Below are 19,553 nucleotides of genomic sequence, written 5' to 3'. Positions count from 1 at the left end.
GAGAATGTATTTTAGATGAAAAAGGTTGGACCACTCATTACGTTAATTGAAAAGTATTTGAAAGCATCCTGTATGTCTTCATGGCAGCTACACAGTACGATTCATACAAAAATAATTATTTAAATATTACTACGTAAAATTGTAATGACAAGTGTACATCTACTGTTCAAATTTTAAACGAGATCAAGGGTTATTGGTTTTAATGATACTTATAACTTCAGCGTTATTTGCTTCAGAAGCAAATTATAGTTGGGTGTGTTCAATATTGAAGATTTACAGCACGTAAGAAAACAGTGCTTTAATTGAGAAAACTGTATAAAAAATTACCTTACATTTCTCATCAGTGCCAAAATAAAACTTTGCCAACCAGCATCTCTGCTTGTAATCTGATTATAAACATGTGAGCTCACCTCGTAAACGAAATTCTTCACATCCTCGGGTTAACAAAGTTCAGGAAGTTCTGAATGACAGTACTGGTCGCTAGAAACCATTAAATCTTTTGTGTGTTGTTTCAGCTTCCTGTTATCACGTACTTGCGCAATCCATCGTTGAAACAACGACACTGGATGCAGATAGAGCGCATCCTAGATTACAAATTCCAGCCCGATGAAGTGATGTCATTGCTGCTTCTCGAAAGTGTAGGCGTGTTTGAACACGACACAGAATTACAGGAGGTCTCGGGACAGGCATCTTCTGAGGCTGCACTGGAAAGCTTGCTGAGGAAGGTAGTGTGAACTGTGTTCAGGGTGTAGTAGAGTCAGACAGTGGCCGCACTGCTTGCAGGCCCACAAGTAGTACGTATCTACTTAAAGGTTGACAAGCAGTTAGTTTACGTGCATGGTTGTATGGAGAAGATTAGTTTATGTGAAATGTGTCACAGTAGTAATAACTAAGTCCATCATATCAATGTAAAGAAATTGTATGAAGTTAGGCAAATGGTTACCAAAATCTGAAAATGTCCCAACATATACATGATGGGATAAACATTTTACTGTAATTGAGTGTAATTTGCATGTTTACTTACTTATGTAGAAATAATGGGTGCTTTGAATGCTGTATGAATTTTACTTCTTATGGTGACGATGTTCTGCTCTTCAGCATAGAGCACTTAAAATTTTGCTGTCACTATATGTTGAACTCAGAAGGTAAATCCTTGTCGCAGCTGTGAAGATCAGTTATAAGTAGACTGTGGATGCTGCAAAAACTATCAAAATATGCATGCAAACATGCTGCAGCAATAAAAACATGTCACAACAATTTCTGAATTGGCTCACTAAACAATTACAGGGTCTACATTGATTTTTGAGTACGTAGCTATTGCAGTTGAAATAAAGACAAAAAGGAAACAGTTAAAATTATGTTTAGTTAATTCTTATATATTCATTACAAATTAATCTATCATAGACTTTCATTTCTCATAACTTGCATTACAATAAACTTCTGATTTTTCAACATTGCAGAATGTGATAGGGCAGTATTTAGAATGTGGCATAAGTGACATTTTTTTTTCACTTAACTTACTATCACATCATCCAGCAATTTTATTATTTCTTTCAGATCTGACCTTGGATTATTTTCCTACACAGTTTCCAGTTTTTTTTTTTTTTTTTTTTTTTTTTTTGTAATGACCAAGCCTGCTGACTTTTGCCATAATTTTCTCCACAGCCTCAAAACTTCAAGTGGCTGCCCCCAATGTTCTAGTCACTCTGTTGCTGCAGGCAAAAACCAAAATTAGCCCATATTTAGAATAGGCTTTCTTGTAGACTTTTGAGAAATGATTTTTGCAAAACAGAAAAATTGACAAAGTTGAAAAATACAATAAAACATGTCAGTTTCATGCTAAATAAAGACATGCAATTACAGCAGAAACTTGCAAAACATGCAAAATAAAACAGGGTTCATATGAATCCAAAAATTAACAAGTTATTAAATTTGCTGCTTCAATTAAAAAAAATGCAATTACTTGAATATCCTCAGTCTACATGATGGTATTATTAATTTTTTAATCCAACAGAATAATAAATAATCCTCAATCTAGTATATATAAGTTTTTCCGGTCGTGCTATTTGCATGGTGAACAAAATATTACACTGCTGTTTGCCTCAATGGAAGACTTTCCTTCATTCACTTTTCTCTGTACATTTTGGAGTTCCTCTTTGACAGTCATTGGCCATTTACTTCTGACATCCAACACCATTGCCTTTAATTCAGTGCATTAAGCTATTATGCATCTGTAGTTCTAGTACATGTGTATGTCGATTATATACTTTTTTTTTCTTTCAGGACACAAAATGAAGTATTGCAGTTTACACTGAAAAATTCAAATGTAACTTTAAACATAAGCATTGAAGCAAGCATGTAGGTGAATTAATCATGTGGCCACAAAAGCTTTCTAGTCTACATTCTAAAGTTTTGGCTCGATTCATTCATTTGAGTCTAGACTTAAGCTGCATAAATCACCTTATTTAATTTTTAAATGTTGTTGTTGTTGTTGTTTTCTAATGCCAAGTGTTTGACAATAAAGTCATTTGACCTCTTGCACTCCAATACTTTTCAAAGATATTGTCATGATCAGCCACTGAAGCACAGATTTTGAGGTGTTCCGAATCCAAATTTGTAAATGTATAAGTGGAAACTATTTATTCTTATTAGGTTGAAGATAACTGGAAAGCCCTGGAGTTTGCAGTTCTTCCTCATCGAGATTATAAGGATGTCTATATTCTGGGTGGAATTGAAGAAGTTCAACAGATTCTTGATGACAGCTTCATCAATATAAATACGATTGCAAGTTCCAGACATGTCGGACCTATTAAGTACCGTGTGGATGAATGGCTCCGTCAACTGGACCTCTTCAGCAAAACTCTTGTGAGTATGCTAGTACGATATTTGTATGATATTTTGAGGTCATAATTAAAATTAAACTTAATGTATTATGTATTTGCTATAAATTCTGTAATACGACATGTAAGGCTTTATCAATGTTTGAGTTATGAAATGCTGGAATAGCACAAAAAAATTACAATTAAAGTTGACAACATTATAGTGAATAAAATAACTGAAGCTTAAGAAACAAAAGAGATAACCCAGAATACCGTGACACAATTAAAGAACATAAATTAGGAGCAGGGCAGTGGGAAAACAGATACACTTGAGCTGGTGTGTTCGAAGATGTCTAGGAACATAAAAGAAGTACAATAATATTGCAGTGTTTCAATGGCTAGAGCACTGGACTCATGATCCTGTGGATCAGGTTCGATCCCCTGTGTACCTCTGATTTATGATTTGTTGGGCAAGTCCATGGTCAAAGTAACACAGGGGTTTTCTCCAGGAGCTCCATTTCGCCTTTGGAATTCCAATATATATCATCATCATCATCATCATCGTGCGTGTAGTGTAGACCAGCCTCCTATGGCACACCCTGGGTGGTAAATTGGTCCCCACAACTGGCTTCATATGGGTGAATGACGAACGTTAAATGAAACATAGTAAGAAACGTTTATTAAAATGATTATAAAACAACTGCATTGTAATTGGAAGACTTGTTACCGGTATTTATCTTTTTTTAAATTTTGAGTAATCAGTTGTCAAACTTTAGAAACATATGAAAAATTAATATCATTTGTGACGTACTAAATTCACTAATATATTGAAGAAAGAATTAACGAGAACTGCAGTCTCAATTGCTGATTATTAGACATCGGATTTTTAGGCACTAAAAATTGCAGTTTTAGGCGCCTAAAATAAGCTCAAAATTTGTAAAATTAGGCTCTATTTTAATGAAAATAGGCATTTTAGGCACATCAAGGTATCATACTTATTTCTTTCACTGAAATTTTTAGTTATACACTAAAATACGCACAAAAAAGTATGTTTAAACATTAAAAAAGAATACTATATTATATTTATAAATAGAGCTGCACAAATTTAATATATTGAAACTAATGAAATAATGATTATTGATATCAAGATTACTCATTTTAAGTTATTGAAATTCAGTTCCATGCTCAGACTTTATTATAATTATCTGCACAGTACACCACCAGAATTTTTTCTAAATTCTCCACAGTTAACCTTTGCCTTTTGTCACTGAGAATCATTTTGAAAGCAGAAAAACTTCTTTCAACCGAAACTGATGTGAGAGGCGCAAATTTTAAATTAGGTACAATAGAAACATCAATACTTACTGCAACATTTACACTTTCCCCCGATATCACTCTTGATACTTTTTCCAACAATGAAAATCCTACATTCTTATTTAATACGTTGTCCCACTTATTTTTAACTTTTTTCCCAGTTTCGCCTAAAGCAGAATGTATGTTCACTTGAGCTTCCTTTACTATTGCTATTTGGCTACAAAGAGATTGTTTTTCACGTTCTAATTGTTCAATGCTTGCAGGTATGAAAGAAAAGTTTGATGTTATGTAGGCAATATCGTTTTTCACTCGTGAGTCATTCAGACAATCTTTCACTGCTTTCACACACGCTGCACTATCAGTTTCAGGTAATTTATCAATAACTGTGACCACTTCTTTAAAATACTTAGAATAATACACCACTGACTGAATCCAGGTTCCCCATCGTGTAACAACCGGCTGAGGTGGGAGTGGGATATCTGGAAAGTTCTCTCTGAATATTGAAATCCTGGATGGGGCTTTACAAAAAGATTTTTTTGTGTTAGAAATAAACGAATTGACAAGAGGAAATTCATTCCAGATTGTTTCAGAAACCCTGTGAAGGCCATGTGCTAAACAGGTTACATGCGTGAGGTTAGGATAAAATGTTTTAAGAAGTGGAGCTGCAGCAACCATGTATGAGGCAGCATCAGTACAAAACAACAGAACTTTAGAATCGTCTATATTACCTGAGTATAAAGACTGTAGGCCTTTATTTACAAAATAAGCAATGGCTTGGCTATTCACTTTCGAAAGTTCCTTAACACATACGAGGTGTGGAATCGAAGGTCCATCAGGACTAAGTTTTCCTACTACCATATTTGCTATATACCTATTCATAGGATCTGAGGTTTCATCCACAGAGACCCATATGTAAGAATCACCTATATCCTCCCGAATGGTAGCTAAAGTTTCATTGTATATTCTGTCTAAGTAATTTTTTCTTAGGGTTGACTCAGATGGGATATTTTGTTTGCAGTATTTTTGTAAAAACTGTCTTAAAACCGGATTTTCAATTGCATTCCAGGGAATGTTAGCAGCAACAAACGCTCTGGTTAAATCAGCATAGAAATTGCTGCTGAGATTGGATGAAGTAGGCTGTGTCAGTAAAGTTTGTTGCAGTTGATTTTTCTGCTGAGCTTTAGCCTTATGAGCCGCTGCTTGCACATGCTGCTTTAGGTGGCACTTCTTTTCTTGCGAAATCTAAAAATGTAAAGTAAACTGAATTAAAATAAAATCCTAATTGTTGTATTGCCGTATTTCTATCACAAAGTTAGTGGGTTCGAACAATCAAAATTTTAATGACCTGCAAATACTTTAACTATCGGAATTTAAAAGGTTAAAGTGTAGTGGTCTTAAAAAGAATTATACCTCAGGATAGCTCAGTCAATGTATAAATATTATAGGCCTACTCATTAAAATTAATAGAATTTATATATTTCAACTATTGTTACATACCTGTTTGCTACAAATCTTGCAGAATATTATTTTTCCACCATAAGTGAATTCTGAATATTCTGTTAGCCATTGCCGGATCAATGTAGATTTTGCACTTATATTTTTCGGCATTATCGCGTTAAACTTCACAGGAAAACGTCCTACCGCTCAAAACTTCTCAACACAAATAAGGTGAGGGAAAGAGCAACTGTTAACGAGCATTCAAATGAACCGTTGTTATTGAGATTCAATTGGACAGAAATACAAAGTTCCACTTATTGTTGCATTTCCTGGTAGTGTTAACACTAGGAGGGCCATTCTTTTAAATATTTTGTAACGGTTTACCCTACTAATTCGCAGTTTTACGACTTTTCATAAATATTTCAAAAACACTCTTTCTCCAAAAATTGTGATTTTATGACACTCTGAAGGGCAGTACAGCTAATCGGTTTCAGACCGAAAACAGTCATTTTTATAGTATAGTATATCTCTGAATCGGTAGCAGCACATGTTGTGATTGTTGCCTGCTTCAAAACTAAGGTTGGTTCTTTGTCGGCATTTATGCCTCCAAACATGTTAAATTCGGTGAAATCTATTGCGAGTGTCGTGAGATTCAAAACATTTTGTTTCCTTTATCAATGGTTTCATGGCCGGTGTGAAGCAAACTTTCCACTTTTTAAATGCCTTAAATTTCGCAGTGAATGCATGTATAAATTATAAAAAGTAAGAGTAAAATGCGAAACTTTACAGTGAGTTAGTCATTTTTAGGCGAATATTAAACAAATTAGGCTCTAATAACCGTTATAGAGCATTTTAGGGCACTATAAAACTCTTTGAATACCTTTCAATTTCCATGAAACACAAATATTAATAATTATTTTTACTTTTCTCCTAAAGAAACAAAATAGGCATTTGCCCTAGAATCCGATGTCTGCTGATTATACATTCTATTTAAACTAAGGAAGTTACTTTTTGTCCTCTACACTGTTTCTTCAAACCTCTGGTTGTGGTAACATTTTTTTTTCTGTTTCTATTTTAAATAGCATGAGCAATGAAATATATTTTGTTACTATTTTTTAAACTATTGTTGCCTAAATTAAAGAAAAATATGAACACAACTTTCTGTTTTGCAATTCGCATTAATTGATGAATGTTTTAAATTGCATATAAAATACAGGGTGATTCAACAAGGACTTTACAACTTCGAAAGCTTACGGAAATTTATTGAGAAGTCTTACACTATTGGTTTTAATGTCATATATATTATATAAAAATATTAATAAGCATACTCATTTTTCCATATGTTTCTGATAGTTTTTAAGAGATAATAAAATGAAAAAGTGGATTTTAAATCAACATTTTGATAATGCTATTTATGGATTATACGTTCGTGTTTGAATTCATACTTTCATAAGCTATAACGAAGTTATTACTAAATTTTTGTTTATCATAGCTTTGTCTAAATGTTTTATTTCGGGTTATACGGTACCTACTGGAACAAAACCCACCCATGTCTGCATCTTTCAAACCTATTACTGTTAAATTGATCAAACAGCTAATGTGAATAACTTGCTGAAGCAACAGTGAGAAGATATACATGCTATCAATTATTTTTCTTACAGGATGAATGGCTGGCCTGTCAGCAGAGTTGGTTATATCTTGAGCCTATATTTTCTGCTCCAGACATTCAGCGGCAATTACCAAATGAGGCAAAAATGTTTCTCATTGTTGACAAATCATTCAAGGAAATTATGCGAAGAACTAACAAGGTTAGGAGGAATTGTTATATCCAATGATAGGCCTCTATATGTGTGTGTGTCTCACATATATGCAGATTGCAACTTTTCTTATAATATGTTGTGTCTTTTATGCTGCTACATTAATTTAAACTTCTTCCTTATATAGTAGCTCCATGCTACTCTTGTCTGACTGGCTTATAACTCAGACTTTTCTGTCCATTATAATGAAATATTTTTCAACATTTTCTGCAATGCTTTCAGAATTATGATCCAAGTATATTTGTGTCATCTCACTTGGCAGTCCAAAATATTTCAATTTAACTTCGCCTTGTGTAAGTTCGTTGTTCATGTTCTCAAACTCCAATTTATTTTAAAATGTTTACATCATAACTCAGAAAGTTTTGAAAAACATTTCACTGTATTCTCCATGCTTATTATCATAGGACGGTAAACAATGTACTAAAATATTTTCTGTAGCTCTTACAGTTTATTCAAAATAAAGTAAAATACTTTGAAAAGAATTTTAAATTTAACATATTGTACAGTGAGGGACATAATTGTTGAGCAGGCGAAAATGTTTCAAGGTCTGTAGCATGATTCTTAAGAGGCTATAGTTTTTATTTCTTCCCAGCATAAATATGTAATATTTGAATAGAAAAGCAAAGCAAATATCTCGTCATCATATGAACCAAAACTTACGATTCAGAACATGAGCAATGTGGCATTCTTTGTCTTAGAAAATACTCGAGTCGCTCAACTATAATGTCTCTCATAGTACATGACATAAGAAGGTCATTTAAATTAATTTTGAAGGAGAAATTTAAAATATTTTAATATATTATTCATTTGATATTTAGAAGGAAGAAAATAAAACAACAGATTTTTCTGGGAATATGATTATTTTAACTGTCAATTTGAACTCGTAATTGTACTAAGTAACAAGGGACTTTTATTCCTAAAATTATATATTAATAGGTCATTTAAGGCTTTCGAGATTTTGAGGACTAATAATTTAAAATCGGTATATTTATCTTTCAAACTGAAGCTATGTGCAATCGTAAAAATGCTTTCATGAAATGATAATTACGTGCATTGACTCTTGTTCCAGATGCCACTGGCCATGCCGTCTTGTACTGCACCAGGAGTACTTGAAATGTTTCAAAATAATAATGCACTCCTGGAGCAAATAATGAAGTGTCTGGATGCATATCTAGAATCAAAGAGAGTTATCTTCCCGAGATTCTACTTCTTATCAAATGAAGAACTTCTAGAAATTCTGGCTCAGGTAATGTCTTCACATTGAACACTGCAATTATGTTTACAAGAACTTTTCAAAACATGACAAAATGCACATATTGTCGTCATCATCATCATTGTCATCTTCGTCACTTTCATCTCCCTTCTTTCCCCGCTCATCCTAACTTTCAGCATCCTCTTCATCTTCATCTTCTTCATTCGTATCCTCTTAACCCTCATTTTCTTCATCATTACCCTTGCCTTCATCCTCATACTCACTAACTTCTCATTCTTTCCTCTTCACCCTTACTCTCCTCATCTTCCTCTTCTACCTCCTACTCCTTACCCTCATTCTCCTCACCTTCATTCTCCATTTCAACTTCATCCTTCTCTTCCTCTTCATTCTATTCATCTTCAACTTCATCCTTCTCTTTCTCCTCACCCTTCTCTTCTTCAGCCTCATCTTCCTCTTTCTCTCTCTCATGATCCTCATCCTCATACTCCTTGTCGCTTTTGTCGTCGCTGCTGCTGCTACCAGAGCCACCACCTTCACCTCTACCTCCTTCCTTGTCATCAGTACCCTCATCATAATCATCATCATGTATATCTACTTTCTAATAATGGCTATTGGTCCACTCTGTCTTTACTTATGTGAGAATTTTGTACCTAAATTATAAAGTAACAAGTACTACTTGACCGTCAATGCCACACTTAAAAAACATAGAACAAACAAGACAATGGCCGTACAATAGCAGGTCTTTCTTCAGCCCTGTACTTGTTATGTGCAGCATGAGTGTTACCAGACTTAATGAAATAGAAGTCTGTGGCCACTAACCTATGTTAAAATGTCTAGGAGAAATAGATATTTTAATGTAAATGTACATTTCATTAGATTTTGTTGTACAATTTGGTGTATGTTGTTAATGGAAGAAGTGACATAATTAATTGGAGAGATAAGTCTGTGCAATCAATCCCTGCAGAAAGGGCATATCTCCATTTCTGTACTGGATTTGTAGCCAGAAATACTTTCACTTGAATACAGCATAAAATAATGCTTCTAGGAGAACCTTCGTCACCATTTTCTCTCTGTATTTTGAAATATAATCATTTGTAGCTGACTGGGCATCAATCATAAGCCTGAACAAAGTCGTAGTAATGTAAATAATTTTAGTTGAATTTTTCATTACTGCCTGTGAGGTTTCATCGGAAAAGATGCAATTTAATATATATTAAAATCATATTCCAATATTTCGAAACTCTTTACTGTTTACGTGTTTAGAAGATATTATGTCATTTGAGTGCATCACAATTTTAAAATCACTACATAGTGACGTGATGCAGTATCTCAACTCTGGAAACCTAGGAGGTGAAGTGTGGACAGAGGGAAATGCACCAAGTGTGGAGGTGCAGATGCACAGTTTAAATCAGTAAGTGAAGGTGTACCTCTGCACAGACCTTGGAGTTTAGTTCATGTAGAGTTTTATGTATAACAGGTTGAATCAAAATGTTTTGAAATAAACTGTAGTTCATTCGTCTCCTTTTCATTGATATGATATGATTTAGTGTCACTCAACCGTTTGGTCCTGCTGGTCATTCACATTCCTGTATTCAGGCCAGCATTCCCATTCTTAAACTACTTACATCATTTATAAACTTAGTGGACAACTCATGCACTTATCTTCCTTTATTCAACACTGTGTCCTTCCGTTTCCATTCTTTTGTCTTAACACTTCTTCTATTTTGTACTGACATTTATCGTTCTAAAAACTATCTAAAACTAATTCCACTATCCCTAACATTTTGTTTACTATTTAGTCCAGACTCTATTTTCACAACACATACTATTCATTACTGTATCTATCTCGTCCTTGATTTTACTTATTTTTTTCATATTCTCTATCTCACCTGTTGTTATATTCCTTACTTGACCAGCCTCATGGTCTAATGGTCAGAGCTTCTGGCTATAGTTCATGAGGTCCCGGGTTCGATTCCTGGTTAGAGCACAGGAATTTTTCCTTAAAGGGGATTATTCCTGTGTTCGTCCATGGTCTGGAATTTAGATTAAGTTTAGATTTAAGACCTCTCCTGGCACCACATTATCATAATCATCCTATCACATCATCGAGGTAATGTAACTCCGCCTTCCAGGCGCCCCAACCTCAGAAGTGGGTTACAACTAAGCCATGGCCAGGAGAGAAGACCAGAAATGTCGGAAAGACAACCTGGTGGCATTGGATTAAAAAAAAATATTCCTTACTTTCCTACTTCTTAGTCCTTACTGACATGTATCATGGTTAATTCCTACTTCTCGCTGACTTTGCTTTTTTATACCATTTCCCGATTTCTTTTACTATCTTTAGACTATATTCTTACACTTCACATTATTTATAACATTATGATCTTCTCACTCTTTCTCCCACACTACACTCCATCCTTTTCCCTTTCAATAACTTTGCCACTTACACACCATTTTCTTCAATTGTAGGTTGATTTTTCTTTACTATTACACATTTGCTTCCTACTCCTTGTTTGCTTCTCATTGTCTGTGGTTCCCTTTATACTGACTCATCTCATTTTTTTACTTTATCTTCTTTCCCGGTGTTCTCTTTACTCTTCACTTGCTGACCTATATTTAAACTGTTTGATCTAAAGAAATCATTAGCCTTGCACTGTGTCCTCTGTATTCCCTCCAGAATTGCATAGCTGAAACAAGAAACCTTTGAGATAATATCTTCTACAAAATAGGATACTTATCCAAAAACTACCTCACAATGCGTGCCATGTGAAAGCATCAAATATTGCAACATTTAAAACTGTATAAGTTATCAGTAGAGATTGGAATTTGTTGTTGAGTTCAAAGTGCAAAATGTGGGTTATCAAATGGGGAAAATCGGTGTTTTCAATTTAATTTTCCGGTATTTTCAACATACACAGCTTTAATAGCACGATAAATACCCTAGCTTTCAAAATATATTTCAGAAAAAAAATTGACATTTTCTATTGACAAACAATGACGTTTATCAGACAAAACATTATTGTATAATGAAAAGAAGCATTCACAGTCTGCATTTGCACAAGGCATCCATATAACTCGAAGCACAGATTGTGCAAAATCAGGATAGTTTATGGTTATTGCCTGCAGCACATCCCTGTCATTCTTTCCCACGAGACCTGACAAGTACAAAATTTACACATGACTGTACTTTTGTCTGTGCAATAAAATCGATGCTTTTTATACTGGAAAGCTCTGTTCCTTGCAGATATTTTATTATTATTAGGCATTCTTGAAGTCTTACTTGCACAGGGACACAGTAACATTCTTTCACCTATGCGTGACGCACACGCAACACGCTCCAAAATAATATGAACAAAGGATGCATTCAGCAGGCTAACAATGCTTACCACACTTACGATACAATTCTCGCACATCGTTACATACCAGTATTCGGATATGACGTCAGATGTGTGTTCAGACCAGGTATTTGAACTAAAAAATAGATTCAGTAGCCTATTATCGAATGTGGAATACTATACTTGTTTTTTTGAAAGATGGGACATGTCAGGAGCGTTGCGATCGGAAAAACAACTGAATGTCACATAGCGTGGTAGGCCTGTTGCTATGGTAACAACGGTTAAGTTGCCAAACTTACACTTCCTCGTGGCGAGTGCTCAATAGCTCTCTTGGCGACATTTATTGTGCACATAATGTTAGCATTGTTACGTTTCGTCTTTAATTCTCTGTAAATTTTTGTATTGTTTTCTTACCTCCGCATGAATTGTCAATGAATGTTTTAATGTCAGCCATCTTCACGACATTTGCTGGCTTCCATCAGCTGGCAGCGTGGTAGTCCATATTGGCAACATGGCACTTTAGTTCCAAGTTCGGCCGCTTAACTGTCATGTCCCATCTTTCAAAAAACAAGTATAGTGACCATAAATATCGATCTTATCTATGCTACGGCTATCAATTATCGATTGTAGTACAAAAAAAATTATAAAAATTGAAAATTCGCGGATATTATTCACTAATTGCTTAAAACTCGCGTCATTTTCGAAAAAAAAAGCATAAGAAATTCGTGACTTGATACGGATTTCGCGATGTTTCGCGAGTTCAAATCAGGCATAAATGGATTGAAGACTGTATATTTACTATAATTAGATGTTGACAAATATTTTTTCCAAAATTCGCGAAATTCGTGGTCGCGAAATATTCCATTCCCTAGTTATCAGTAAGAATGCAGTGCTAATTATGACATGGTAATGTGTGTGTTTAGACAAGGAACCCGCACGCTGTGCAGCCGCACCTCAGAAAGTGTTTTGACGCTATTGCAAAATTGGAGTTCGGGTCCTTCTTTATGTCTGGACAAGAAGAGGAGCTGCAGATTGATGAGGAAACTGAGCAAGTAGCCGAGGAGGAGGACAAAGCTGATGCTTTGAGAGCTGTTTCAGAAATTGATAAAGCCATGAACGTCCTGACCACTGACATCATTGCAATGATCTCGCCAGAAGGAGAGAAAGTGGGTCTTGGGAAGGTAAGTGTTGCACGATATTGCTGTATACAGTGAAATGCCAGTATCACGAACTCTCGCTAAATTGTCTGCAAGTTACAATGAAATGAAACAAGTATTCCTCCTCCATAACAAACATCTAGGTTATATATTATCTAGATATATCGATAACGAAAGCACGATGCGCCGAGCTCCATACTTCCATGATTACACAAAATGACATAAAAATGCTAACAAATTGCAATCGATCAATAGCCATAACCCCTCATGTTGCTCAGTAAACGGCCTTCTAAAACTGTCTGATTCCTTTGCCGCACCTTGTATTTCATAACTTACATGCCAACATAATTTTTTGTAGGGGTTGAAAGCTCGTGGTAACGTTGAAGATTGGCTTGGTAAAGTAGAAGATTCGATGTTTATTTCTCTGAAGAAGCGAATGATGGGGGCTATGATAGATTATGAACAAAGAGCTCGCAAGAAATGGGTGTTAGCACATCCTTCTCAGGTAAGTACTTTGAAGTGTAAAGATAATTTTCTCAATATAGTAATTTGGTATCAACTGAATTTCAGATTCCAATTTTCGTTTTTTGTTTGTTTGTTTTTTTTTGTTTGTTTTTTTTAATTAACTTATGATTAAAAAATTCATAACTTCTGTATTCAGGATCCTTACTGTCACCCTCACTGGAGGGCTGATCATTTATCAAATCTTTCCCCATACTTACACATATGTGGATTCTATTACTGTTGTTGCTACCATAATCATCATCCGTCGTCATTATCATCATCATCATCATCATCATCATCATTGTTGATAATCGTCACACAACTGTAACCTGGGTTTGATGACATGTTGTAATCGAGTAAATACTGTATGTATGTGTGTTCAAGTATGATGCATCTAAGAATTATTGTATACCTTTTTTTTTTTTTTTTAATTAAGTAAACTTTATTGTACAGAAATAAATACATTGTATACCTTTACATATATCTTCAATAAGCATGTTGTACATTTTAACTGTAAGTTACAGTATGTATAAAACAAAGAAGTATTACGTTAAATCATACAATTAAGGTAGTAGTAATGTCTTCAACCTTTGTCTTGTGTTTTGATAAATTATTATTTGATATGTAGAGTAGAGTTGGGTAGGGTAGGGTGGGGTGGGGTGGGGTAGGGTAGGGTAGGGTAGGGTAGGGTAATATTCTTACATTTGCTTTATAACATAGAATAAAGAACATGTCCAATTCTTACGTTTAAAATGTTTTGTTTTGTTGTTGTTGTTTTCTAATGCCAGGCGTGACAATAAAGTCATTTGACCTCTTGCACTCCATTATTTTTCAAAGATATTATCATGGTCAGCCACTGAAGCACAGATTTTGAGGTGTTCCGAATCCGTTTCTTGGTTTGAGTTGCACAATGGGCAGTTAGGAGACTGATATATTCCAATTCTCTGCAGGTGTTTCGCCAAACAGTCATGACCTGTTGCCAATCTAAATGCAGCTACAGACGATTTTCGTGGTAAATCGGGAATTAACTGTGGATTACGACGCAGAGAGTTCCATTTTTTCCCTTGAGATTGTGTTATCAAATTTTGTTTGTTGAAGTCTAAGTATGTAGATTTAATAAATATTTTCACAGAGTAATACGTAGATTTAGTAACAGGTCTGTAAGTAGCAGTGTAGTAACATTTAAAATTTAAAAATGGAAATATGAAATATGTACGGAATTAATACCTTAAAAACAATAATATATTATACAATGCAATATGTTTACCATTTAATAATATTAAAATATTTACACAGTACTGTGAAATGTGAAGAATTCATGTACAGAATAGAAAGTGTGAGATATTAAGTAGGCCTACGGTAATTTTTTAGTTTTACCTTAAATAATGCAGAGTTTTGGTTATGATCTTAATGTCTTCAGGAACACTATTGAAAATTTTTATCGCCGTGTAATATACTTCCCTTTGATAGCATGATAAATTCGATGATGGCATAAGAAAGTCATTCTTTCTGCGGGTATTTATACTATATATGGCCGAATTAGTTGGAACATTTTCTTTAATACATAAGAGGAAATTTATTAAAGAGTATGTGTTTTGTTAAGGTCAGAATCTCTAATTTTTTAAAAATAATCTACACGAATCTCTAGCCTTTGCTCCAACTATTATTGTAATTGCTCTTTTTTTGTAATAAGAATATATTTTTACTATCTGCAGAATTTCCCCAAAATATTATTCCGTAGGACATAATGGAATGAAAATTGGCAAAATATATTGTCTTTAAGATACTGCTGTTTAGGAATTGTAACGACCTAATTGCGAAGCATGCTGAGCTGAGTTTGGGGGTTATTTCTTTAATATGATTTTTCCAGTTTAATATATTATTAATATGTAAACCAAGAAATTTGATTGTTGACGTTTCTAGTAGGGGTATATTGTTGATAGTTGTGTCGAATGTTTCAGAGATTAAATTTGAAGTGGTTTTAAATTTATGTTAGTTTTATTAATGTTTAATGCTAGTTTATTGGTTGTAAATCAGTCATACATTTTAAGGAGAATTGTTTCTGTTTTGTATTTGATATGGCATAGTTATTGTCTGTAATTATGATACTTGTGTCATCTGCAAATAGTATAGGATAACCTGTTTCTTTTATTATGGGGCCAAGGTCATTTATAAAAATTAGAAAAAGAAGAGGCCCTAATATAGATTTTTGTGGAGCTCCTGTATGAACATTTCCCCATGTTGAAGTAGATTTAAAGGAGTTGCTGAATGCGTTGATTTCAACTTTTTGTTTCCTGTTTAGGAGATATGACTCAAACCACTGATATGCTATGTCTTTAATACCATAATATTCTAATTTTTGTAGTAGAATTTAATGATTAATACAGTCGAAAGCTTTGGAGAGATCACAGAATATCCCTCCTACTTGTAATTTTTTATTAATTGCTTCCAGAATTTTACCAGTTAAATGTCGCTTGCTCAGTTGATTTATTCTTTCTGAATCCATATTGTTCTGGAATGAGAATGTTGTACCTATCAAGATGATGATATACTCTCTTATATATAACTTTTTCGAAAACCTTTGAGAAAACTGGTAGAAGGGATATGGGCCTGTAGTTTTCGGGCGAGATTCTATCCTCTTTTTTGTCTTGTTCCAGATTATATTGACTGTTTCTCAAATAATGTGGGCTCGAGATGTACACAACATATTTGAATCAAAAGGGCAACATATTGAGAAACTTATGAAAGAATTCGAAGAAAAATGTTTCGAGGTATGTTTTTTTCTCATTAGCCGCTAAAAATTATTAAAAAGATGTTATTGCAAACAAACAGGGATTTAGCGTGTTCTGTCAGTGCCGTAATGGTTCTGTTTTATATGTCCTGTTGTGTGCTGACTTTGTGTCATGCAAACCACGATGGCTTTTCCACATGAACTGTTTCTACGTAAGAAAATATCGATAAGGCAATTGGAAGAAATTTCTGTTTTGTGCTATGTTTTCCAAATAACTTTTTATTAGGCCTACCTTGAATAAAAATTGCATTTCATGTGAACATTTTTCGAATTAATTGACACTTAGATATTTAATTTGAACAAAATTCTTCTCTTCATTTAGCAAAAATGTTGCACACAGACAGAAAAACAAGCAGTCAGACTGGCATGTTACTATAAATGCCAGTTCTGTGTGAGGAATTGGGAGATGTTGGAAAATTGTGTTGTAAAAACTTTGCTAGATATATCAGCATTATAACTTTGGCATTATACATAGTGTGATAAAAAATTAAGAAAGTGATTTAGTATAAAAATGTATATTCATCTTTGAAAAACTCTTGAATTTAAACGAGTTTCGAGTATGTAGCTGATTATGTCTCATATACTGTTATTTGAAGAAGCATTTATACAATTTTATAAATTCCATTCACGCCTCAGGAAAGTGTTTAGCGAACTTTAGTTGCAAAGAGTATTTCAAATTCACCTTTAATTTCAACTAGGCCTACATACCAGAGTTTTTATTAATTGCATATTTCTATTAATATACTGATTTATTCAGACATATATTTTAAACCAACAGGAGTTAAACAACCTCGCAGCTATGGTTCGTGGTGATCTCTATAAATTACAACGAATGATTTTGTGTTCGCTCATCACTATTGAAGTTCACGCACGAGACAATGTGACCAACTTGGTGAATGGAAGAGTTACAAAAAGGTAAATATTATCATCAGTGGGACTGACTTAATGAAAGAGTGTGTGTGTGTGTGTGTGTGTGTGTGGTGTATGTGCATGCGTGCGTGTGCGCGCATTCTCTCTTATCTTTACAGTTTCCCTGTGAAGTTCGAATTAAAGAGAGTCAACTGTATTGTTGTTTTATATTCCAGCACAAGCTTTGAGTGGTTGAAGCAGCTACGATACTACTGGGATAAAGATATTGACAACTGTCTTGCTCGTATGTCCAGTGCGGCTCATGTGTATGGGTATGAGTACCTTGGTGCATCCCCTCGACTAGTCATTACCCCTCTGACAGACAAGTGCTACCTCTGCCTCATGGGAGCTCTTCAGTTAGATTTAGGTAAGTGAAATGAAGTGAAAGAATAATTTAACTTAATGTGAATAGGTTTTCTATTGGGCGGCTGGGTAGCTCAGTTGGTAGAGCAGCTGGCTACGGACTGAAAGGTCCGGGGTTCGATCCCAGGTGGTGACAGGATTTTTTCTTGTTGCCAAACTTTCAGAACGGCCCCGAGGTTCACTCAGCCTCCTATAAAATTGAGTACCGGGTCTTTCCTGGGGGTAAAAGGCGGTCAGAGCGTGGTGCCGACCACACCACCTCATTCTAGTGCCGAGGTCATGAAAAGCATGGGGCTCTACCTCCATGCCCCCCCAAGTGCCTTCATGGCATGCTATGGGGATACCTTTACCTTTTTACCTTTTACATAATGGACCACCAGCGTAGCTAAGTTGGCTGAGGTGCTTACCTGCAGATCCGGAGTTGCTCTCAGGCGTGGGTTCAATTCCCTCTTGGGCTGATTACCTGGTTGGGCTTTCTTCGAGGTTTTCCTCAACCGTAAGGCAAATGTCAGGTAATCTATGGGGAATCCTTGGCCTCATCTCGCCAAATACCATCTCGCTTTCATCAATCCCATTGACGCTAAATAACACTAATAGTGATACAGCATCGTTAAATAACTAAATAAAAAAATACGACATAATGTAGGATGTATTTTTGTAGCGTTATTGTTTTGTATTTGATAGATATATGCTGAAGCATAATCTCAATGGAAGAGAATGTAGCTTTTTCATATGAATTTTATAGGAATTCCCTATTGACTCTTCCCCCCACTGATTAGCATTGTTCTTCAGTCAACTGTCCGAAGACAGGTTGGAACCCCTTGATAAGGCATGGTGCAACTAAGCCAGGAGATAAGGTGTAGAGTGGCCAGTTACTTTCCTCCTCCATTGCATACATTATTAAGTAAAGTAATTCACCAATCAGACTTCAGATATGTACGGATAATAAAATTGTTCCTCTTCTGATACCTATCAGCCAGAATCTCAATCACAGGCACTGATTAGCATTATCACTTCTAATCTAATTGCACTGGCATATGTACACTTAGCGGCAAAAAGAATGGGCCGACTCTTGGTCGATAGAAATGCTAAGTTCTATCGCGCGGTTCACTCATGTAAACGTAACCCACTGCAAGGCATTGCTGTGGTGTCTCTTCATTGAAAGTCGTCCGTCTATAATGTAGTAAACCTTACGAGCAGTGTGTGGCCCAGTGGTAAGAAGTCTGACATCCGTAGCAGAGGTTGTGAGTTCGCCTCCCGGTACGGTAAAATTATTATTTTTTTATTTTAACTTTTACTTAATTTATTAGTTTAAATGTGAAATGGCATTTGTTAACAAACTTCGTTATGCCTGCCTTGTAAAAATATTATTGTCCATCACCTGTGGGCTAATAATAGGTGAGACCTGGCCTGTATAAACAAAAATACTTGTGTCACATTCTAAAAAACCGAACGCATATCAAACACAAATAAATAATTAAATTAACAAAAACAAACAATTTTTTAATATTTTAACAAAACAAGGCCTGTGGTGGGGACTAGTATCTCGTCCACAAACCACCTGCGTCAACAACTGCCCTCATTCTGCGCGGCATGGAGTCCACAAGATTATGGAACAGGTCTAAATTCTTGGCCATCTCCTCCCACGCATCTAGAACTCTGTCCCAGAATTCCTCAGGTGTCCGAACGGGTGGTTGTTCTGCCCAATTAGAGCATAGGATCCTTTTGACTGCAGTCCACAAATTTTGAATCGGATTCATATCTGGTGAATTTGGAGGCCAGTCGACTGGGTCGACATCACGCCTCCTCGTAAACCATCTTTGAATCCAGTTGGCAGTGTGTATCGGATGATTATCCTGCTGGAAGAAAAGTGTTCCTTCTGGATTCTATAATG

The 19,553-nt window shown here is 35.1% G+C and overlaps 1 protein-coding gene across 12 annotated transcripts in view; it reads left to right on the top strand.

The window, feature by feature from the left end:
* Dhc16F (Dynein heavy chain at 16F) overlaps window positions 1–19,553 on the top strand; it is a 166,846-nt gene that overhangs the window by 64,226 nt on the left and 83,067 nt on the right. For all 12 annotated transcript variants that reach the window (XM_069812845.1, XM_069812841.1, XM_069812842.1 and 9 more), the window contains 9 exons: window positions 516–725; window positions 2,653–2,865; window positions 7,232–7,378; window positions 8,457–8,633; window positions 12,859–13,116; window positions 13,451–13,597; window positions 16,254–16,367; window positions 17,166–17,302; window positions 17,473–17,663. In XM_069812845.1, the coding sequence (XP_069668946.1) occupies window positions 516–725; window positions 2,653–2,865; window positions 7,232–7,378; window positions 8,457–8,633; window positions 12,859–13,116; window positions 13,451–13,597; window positions 16,254–16,367; window positions 17,166–17,302; window positions 17,473–17,663 (1,594 nt within the window). The remainder of the gene's footprint in view (window positions 1–515; window positions 726–2,652; window positions 2,866–7,231; window positions 7,379–8,456; window positions 8,634–12,858; window positions 13,117–13,450; window positions 13,598–16,253; window positions 16,368–17,165; window positions 17,303–17,472; window positions 17,664–19,553) is intronic.

This window comes from Periplaneta americana, chromosome 16, assembly GCF_040183065.1.
Source record: "Periplaneta americana isolate PAMFEO1 chromosome 16, P.americana_PAMFEO1_priV1, whole genome shotgun sequence".
Lineage (NCBI taxonomy): Eukaryota > Metazoa > Arthropoda > Insecta > Blattodea > Blattidae > Periplaneta > Periplaneta americana.
The sequence above is the reverse complement of the archived record's forward strand: the minus strand, read 5'-3'. Positions and strand labels throughout refer to the sequence as shown.